General features: G+C 34.3%; 1 protein-coding gene across 1 annotated transcript in view; it reads left to right on the forward strand.

Annotated features, from left to right (window-relative positions):
* The window catches only part of LOC143245360 (nose resistant to fluoxetine protein 6-like), a 103,572-nt gene extending 95,584 nt beyond the window's left edge, over window positions 1-7,988 (forward strand). Inside the window, exons 12-15 of the mRNA XM_076491605.1 lie at window positions 53-173; window positions 5,027-5,216; window positions 6,205-6,347; window positions 7,524-7,988. Of these exons, the coding sequence (XP_076347720.1) occupies window positions 53-173; window positions 5,027-5,216; window positions 6,205-6,347; window positions 7,524-7,682 (613 nt within the window). The 3' untranslated portion in view covers window positions 7,683-7,988. The remainder of the gene's footprint in view (window positions 1-52; window positions 174-5,026; window positions 5,217-6,204; window positions 6,348-7,523) is intronic.
* The last annotated feature ends 260 nt before the right edge of the window (window positions 7,989-8,248 follow it).

Raw genomic sequence — 8,248 nt, forward strand, 5'->3', positions numbered from 1 at the left:
GTAAAGTATGTTCATCATGTTTCTTTTTACTTATTCTGATTCTCTTTTGCAGTGAAAGGTTGACTTCTGAGGACCTGACTTACCATAAGCCTTACGCTCATTTAGGTGCCTTCTGCACAGGGCTTGTAATAGGTTACAAAATAGCTAAAAAGTCTATGTTCAACATCAAACCGGTATGTTTAGCTTTATGATCTATCACGCTGTGTCTGTTTGTTTGTTTTTCTCTGTTTGGTATTATATCACTTTTCACTGTAGGGGTAATTTGTTACAAGTTGAGATGTTTGGGTGTAGATCCAATTTTAACATCACATATATTCCTTAACGACCACCTCCCTTTGGTAACTTCCAACTTTTTATGGGTACCAATGCAACGTACCAGTGGTATATTAACAAATAACACATTAACTCCGACAATATTACCCTTTAGTTGAATTATACACAATGACGACGTTAGGAAGAGACGAAGGACGGCTAGCAACATTGAAATATTTGTCTGCCTCCCCATGTACATTAAGAGCTACACAGTTCACATAATACCGTGTTGTCAGGAATCAAGTAAATGTAAACAAAAAAAACCCACCTAATGTAGTATCATCCATTCTCTGATTAGTCCCATTAACCTTACAGCCGTAGTATCATCCATTCTCTGATTAGTCCCATAAACCTTACAGCTGTAGTATCATCCATTCTCTGATTAGTCCCATTAATCTTACAGCCAGTGATAGTAAGAATCGTCCACACCTGAAAACTTGTTGTGACCCTGACCTTCCTAGGTCACAAATGACCTAAATCCCTATCCGGAGAGAGACCTTTCGGGTGAACGGTAGGCTTAGACTTACAATGCTAAAATACAGGGTTCAATCCCAAGAGATGCACAGATAGCAGCCAGCCAATTGTGTGATTTTGTGCTATAAACTTATCGTGAGTTATCTTAATTATTTTGTGAATCAAAAATAAAAATTTATAACGTGCTCATCGGGCTATCTGCTGAGCCCACCTAGAGAAATCGAACCCCATATTTTAGCGTTGTAAATCCGTAGACATACCTCTGTACTAGCGGCGGTCGAAAATTTATAACAATATTCTGCAGGATAAAATAAAGCAACTTTAGGATTTTATAAAATATCTTCCACAACCTTCCTCTCTTTCTTGTAAAGTAGTCTGCCACCCCTTCAATTTACAGAATTGTGGAGCCGGTACTGATTATAGTGGAAGATCAAACTAACTAACCATAGTTTTTATCTTCAACACTTCGGGTGGGGAAGAATATGAAAATATCTGCAGTGGGTAAAACTGGTTCTTACTTAAAGTATTATTTTACATTGTTTAACTTCTGTGTCTTTAAATCCACGTGCTAACTGCTTCTTTACTTTTGACAATACTGATTAAAGCCTCTAAAAACTGTAGTAGTGACTGCTTAGGGGTTTGACTAGATAGATTAAAGCTACAGGCTTCTTATGTCTCCAAAGTGTCCTTATTGTCATTCACGAAAAGTATCCACAACTACAAAAAAAAAAAAAAAAAAAGACACGCCTGGGTCCATATTTTGCTTGCTGTGAGTTGGGAAAATGATTTTAGTTTTAAAATGAATGATACAAAAAGGCATGCAGGGCTTTACAGTAAAATAATTGCGATGTTTTGTTAAGTGTTAATAGGCTAGTATTTACTGTTTAGTTTTATATTTTAAAAGTGTTTATAAGATTGAATAGGAATAGAAGAGTGTGTCTGTTTGTTTATAAAGTTTGACTCAAGTATACCAGAGGCAACCCAAACTTTAAATACTAACTCTATAGAAACTTCTATAGAAATCACAAAGTATACCAGAGGCAACCCAAAATTTCCCTAACACCTACTTCCCTATACCCCAAAGTCTTGCCTTACGGTGCATAAAACGTCTCCTTTGTTTTCAATGAATCCCTGACCTTTAATGTCCTCTGAAGATACCGACTCTTACCATTTAGATATTTAAAACATTTATTCGTAAATTAATAGCAGTTATAAGGAGAGTTGAAACACACCAGTAAGTCATGTAAGTAGACTAATTGGGAGAGTTGAAACACACCAGTAAGTCATGTAAGTAGACTAATTGGGAGAGTTGAAACACACCAGTAAGTCATGTAAGTAGACTAATTGGGAGAGTTGAAACACACCAGTAAGTCATGTAAGTAGACTAATTGGGAGAGTTGAAACACACCAGTAAGTCATGTAAGTAGACTAATTGGGAGAGTTGAAACACACCAGTAAGTCATGTAAGTAGACTAATTGGGAGAGTTGAAACACACCAGTAAGTCATGTAAGTAGACTAATTGGGAGAGTTGAAACACACCAGTAAGTCATGTAAGTAGACTAATTGGGAGAGTTGAAACACACCAGTAAGTCATGTAAGTAGACTAATTGCAAAGGTTTCGGGCAATACACTTTCAAAACTGAATACACTACATGTTCAAAATTTATAAAAAAATCATATATTAATAAGAGAACTAAAACAGTACACAAAATATGATGTTTTATATACTAAAAACTTATCATATTAACCGAAAAACTGCCAAATGTCGTGAAAAGAAATACTAACTCTATAGAAACTTCTATAGAAATCACAAAGAGCTCATGTGGTCGCTAAAATTGACAGTGTTCGTGTTGAGAGAGTCAAAAATTATAAACTTATGTCATGATGTAAGCAGCGTATATCATGACGACGTATAACCAGCCCCCTTCTGAACCATGATGCAGTTTTTACACATGACGACGTGTAACCAGCCACCTTCTGAACCATGATGCAGTTTTTACACATGACGACGTATAACAAGCCCCCTTCTGAACCATGATGCAGTTTTTACACATGACGACGTATAACCAGCCCCCTTCTGAACCATGATGCAGTTTTTACACATGACGACGTATAACAAGCCCCCTTCTGAACCATGATGCAGTTTTTACACATGACGACGTATAACCAGCCCCCTTCTGAACCATTATGCAGTTTTTACACATGACGACGTATAACCAGCCCCCTTCTGAACCATGATGCAGTTTTTACACATGACGACGTATAACCAGCCCCTTCTGAACCATTATGCAGTTTTTACACATGACGACGTATAACCAGCCCCTTCTGAACCATGATGCAGTTTTTACACATGACGACGTATAACCAGCCCCTTCTGAACCATGATACAGTTTTTACACATGACGACGTATAATCAGCCCCCTTCTGAACCATGATGCAGCTTTTACATATGACGACGTATAACCAGCCCCATTCTGAACCATGATGCAGTTTTTACACATGACGACGTATAACCAGCCCCCTTCTGAACCATGATGCAGTTTTTACACATGACGACGAATAACCAGCCCCCTTCTGAATCATGATGCAGTTTTTACACATGACGACGTATAACCAGCCCCCTTCTAAACCATGATACAGTTTTTACACATGACGACGTATAACCAGCCCCCTTCTGAACCATGATACAGTTTTTACACATGACGACGTATAACCAGCCCCCTTCTGAACCATTATGCAATTTGTACACACATAGAATAATATTTCTGAAACCAAGGAAGTAACTTTTATCTTTGAATGGTTACGTGCTACCGTACTGGCCAAAATGTTAGAAACATGCTAGGTTACAAAGTAGTTTAATATGAATTTTGCGCAAAGCTACGCATCGTGCTATCTGTATTAGCCGTTCCTAATTTAGCAGTGAAAGACTAGAGGGAAGACAGCTAGTCATCACCACTCACCGCCAATTCTTGGGCTACTCGTTTACCAATGAATAGTGGGATTGACTCTCACATTACAATGCCCTTCCGGCTGAAAGGTTACAAATTAAGCTATAGGAAAGGTAAAAACACGTTCAACAATTAACTAAAGGATGCCGGAAAACTTAAGAAATATATTCATGAAATACATTTTCATATTAATTAATTAAATCAAGTCCTTCAATACAAATTAAGAAGTAAAGATTTTCAGTACATAATTTTTTCAAGGAGTGTGTGTGTGTGTATTTTTCTTATAAAAAAGCCACATCGGGATATTTGCTGTGTCAACCGAGGAGAATTAAACCCCTGAATTTAGTATTGTTAATTCGCAGACTTATTTTTTGTTGAAGAAACAAACACACCAAGAAATGTTTGGTGCACCCTCCTTGGGATGTATTGTGCTTTGTTATTATAATTGTTGTTCCCCCGGTGGTACAACGATAAGTCTGTGGGTTTTCAATGTCAAAATCAGGGGTCTAATTCCCCTCAGTTGACACAGTGTTGCTTTGCTACTAAGTACACATATTATTATATTCTGGGTGATCACCTTGAAAATAAGAAACGTTTGACGAAATGTAACTTGATATTCATCTGTTAATTGTCATGTTTTTTCTACAAAGCGTTAATTCAAAACGATGTAAATTTCAAAAGATAACTCGAATCAGGATTCGCTGCTGGAATCCCAGCAAACACAAATTTTCATCTTATTAATTTTGTTTATTTTGTAAAATATTTTAAGAGTAAGAAATATTCCAAATTCATTGACAAATATGTGTGTTTATATATATATATATATAGTAGTTTTTCAGTAAACCCTTTCAGCCTTGGGAGCATTATACTGTGATGGTCAAGCCCACTATTCGTTGGTAAAAGGGTAGCTCAATGATTAGCAGTTGGTAGTGAGGACTAGCTGTCTTCCATCTAGTATTTCACTAATAAATTAGGGACGCCTGGTGCAGACAGCCCTCATGTAGTTTGGCGCGACAATCATAACAAACAAAGAAACCTTTAAGAAAATCCTGGTTTTCAAGGTTCTTGAATTTTATATTAATTAGGCTTGTATATTATTTTTTTCATTAGTGAAAGAACTGCCCATTGGACTGCCAACATAATTTATATTCGGAAATTTTGAATACAATTGTGTTCAGATTTCCTATGTTTTCAACATACTTTAGTATTTGATGTATAATTTTCGAACAATTACAATTTACAACAACGTCGTATTAATAATTTACTTTATTTAATTAATTTTATATTTTAGTATATACAATTAATCCTATGGCTGCTAGCTACAGGATGTAACCTTTCCCTGGTTCTGGGAATTCATCCATGGAACAAAGGTAACGAAACTATTGAAACAGCGGATTCAGCCATTTATGCCGCAACTCACAGGACCCTGTGGGCCTTTGGAGTCGGTTGGATGGTGTTTGCTTGCATTACCGGAAATGGAGGTAAGTTTAAAAATCAGATGAGTAAAAATTGAAGGCTAGAGTAAAAACGGTTGAAGAAAACGTATAAGATTAAGGATGAGACATGTAAGACTTGGAAATATAAGGTTCAGTACTTAAACGATAAAGAATAAGGCTGTAAATTTATAATTAGTAAGATGTAACACCGGAAAAGAAACTGTGAAGGATGACTTAAGTTCTAAAAGCTAGAAAATAACTGAGATACATAACATACAAGAGCTAGATAGATAAAGTTAAATTGTAAGAAATGAAACTGAACCTATAATTTATGGAATAGTAATTTATAAGACTGGTATGTATCACGTGCTAAAAATAATAATTTACAAAGGAATTCTGTACAATTCGGAAAGCCTTAGCGAACATTCAGAACCAAATACTTGTCAACACATACTTGAAACCACGCTGTTCGACGAACCTGTAATCGCTCAAATAAAGACAACAGCTGTTACATTCAGTGTTAGGCTTCACTAGAATAGTGAGGCCAATAAAAACAGACCGTAATGAAAACCCGGATATTCCTAGTTTATGGTAATAAAACTAAATCGTAAAGATTTGTTTATCAGATACAACCTCAGCTCACAAGTTATTAATTTATCTTTACAATAGTTCTAACTCTCTATGGGTTTATCTTTGTCAACAACGAGTGTCGGGTTTCGTCCTGGCTTTTCAAAATGTTGTATTTACTTAACCTGGTGAATGAAAGGAACACCACAGTGTTTTGTTTTAAAATAAATATTTAGAGTTTTATAAAATCTGAAATAATAAATGTGTTTAATTTTTAATGAATTTTTGTTCTCATTCCACATTGTTACGTGAGAAAATTATTCACAAACTTGTTTTCAAAACGTAAACATTTATTTAGTTTCTCATCTGTAGACTTATTATCTGGTCCATAAATTGTGATTTTTTATATGCAAGTTTCCTTTTTGTTTCCTTAGTTCTTAACTACCATTGTTTCTGTGTTTTGTAGGCATCATCAACAGGATTCTATGTTGGAGAGGTTGGATACCGTTAAGTCGGTTAACCTTTCTTACCTACCTTCTACACCCTTTGGTCCAGATGACCTTAGTTGCTAGTGTTAAAGAACGGCTTCAGGCGGACCAGTATATTGCAGTAAGTTTTATAAAAATTATTTTATTCAAAATGAAAAATATGAAAAAAGTATTTGACATAAACGTGCATACTTATGAGAAGCAGTTTATTAATAACAGCACCTCTCGTCGATGTATTAACTTTTTATGTGTTATTTATTCTCAATTAAATACGTAAATGTAATTTTAAAGTAGGCAAATTCGTTTTGTTGTAATGAACAGAATGTCATTTTACAAGTTTGTAAAACCTGCTACTGAAAGTTCCTGAAGTAGCAAAGTCAATGTATAAGACACATTCCTGCTGCTTAGGATCATTTTAAAATACTGTATTTCAACATGTTATGGTATGAACATCTTTTACAAGCGAGAAAATTGTGATAACTGCACTCGTCATAAGACATTACTGTTAAAACTATTACAGTTTTAAACACTAAGTTATTTGTCTAGTTTATTAGTATTTTCAATCATTTAAATAGTATATAATAATAACATTCCAGCCACATCATATTCGCCATATCCATTACCGACAACATGACTCGTTCAATCCGACTGAGATACAACAAACACTATTGCTATTGTTGTAAGATTGGCTTATGTAATATTTGCTGTGTCTTAGCAGGCCTGATGAGCTCTGGATTAAGAAAAACGTGTCATCGGCGACTTATACGATGTATAAAGTGAGGTTGGAATACAATTATTATACACGGTCAAATAAAAAACGTAGTATTTAAAAATATATTAGGCTTAATAATTTTATTTTTAAAATATATTAGGCTTAATACTAATATCTTACGACAAGTATAATATATTTAAACATTGATACACTTGAAATTCCTTTGCAAGATCCTGAAACTTAATTTTTTATATGATATTGAATAATGAATTTGTTTTTATTTCAATAACTTTAAACACAAAAATTAAGAGAAAAACAAGCTTGGTTTTGTTTTATTTTTCGTTTCGTGCAGTGATACACGAGGACTACTTTCTGCGTATTTTCACTTTTTTACATTTAGAAAAATTATATGAAACATTTTTCTTACACTGAAACTTAAGTGAATTTGAATTCCAGGATATCTGTGTTTACCACGCAAGCTTCAGTAAACATATGTATTTAATATTTCAAAATTCTAATAAATTATTATAATATAGTTGCAAATCATTCTTACACTTAACCTCTTCATCATTTTGTTTTGTTTAGCTTTACTTGTTTAGCGGATTACTGTTAATATCGTTTTCAATGGCGTCATTCGTCTCTCTGTTCCTGGACATGCCCCTACGACAGTTGGAAAACCTTTTCATCGACAAAATAATGAAAGGATTTGACTCAGATATGACATCGAAGGGAGGGCGGAGCTAGGAAAAGTAAAAGATAAAACTACTTTAGAACAGATATTCAAGACAAACATATCAGAAAACGAGTTTTAGATAACAAAACATTTTGTGAGAGTTTTGATGGCAAAACGTTTGTTTGCCACTTATGAATGTTTCTGTTTAATCGTATGTGGATGATCACATATCTTTATATTTTGTAGTTGTACCTACAACGTATGTGAATGAGATATCAAAACAACTTTTTCGAAAAGATTATTTCTAATTGTTATGTTGGCGATTTTATGACATGTTCATAAGGAAGTGTTTAAATTAAAGCGCTTTTGAAAATAAATTTTGCAGTTTTCTGTTTTATTTCCTTGTTTGTAATCAACAGAAGTATTTTAAAAGGCTTAAACATCATTCTTAGACCTAGAGTTACCTACACTATAGATTTATCAGTACATTTAAAAATATATATTTATGAACCAAACTGTAATTAATTCAACACATCATTGTTGTCCTCTATTATTTATTGCACAGGAAAATCCAGTTATTTTAGCCACTTCTTTTCTTCTGAGCGTTGCAATATTCAAAACTTACTAAAGTTACTCA

Source organism: Tachypleus tridentatus, chromosome 2 (genome assembly GCF_004210375.1).
Source record: "Tachypleus tridentatus isolate NWPU-2018 chromosome 2, ASM421037v1, whole genome shotgun sequence".
Classification (NCBI taxonomy): Eukaryota; Metazoa; Arthropoda; class Merostomata; order Xiphosura; family Limulidae; genus Tachypleus; species Tachypleus tridentatus.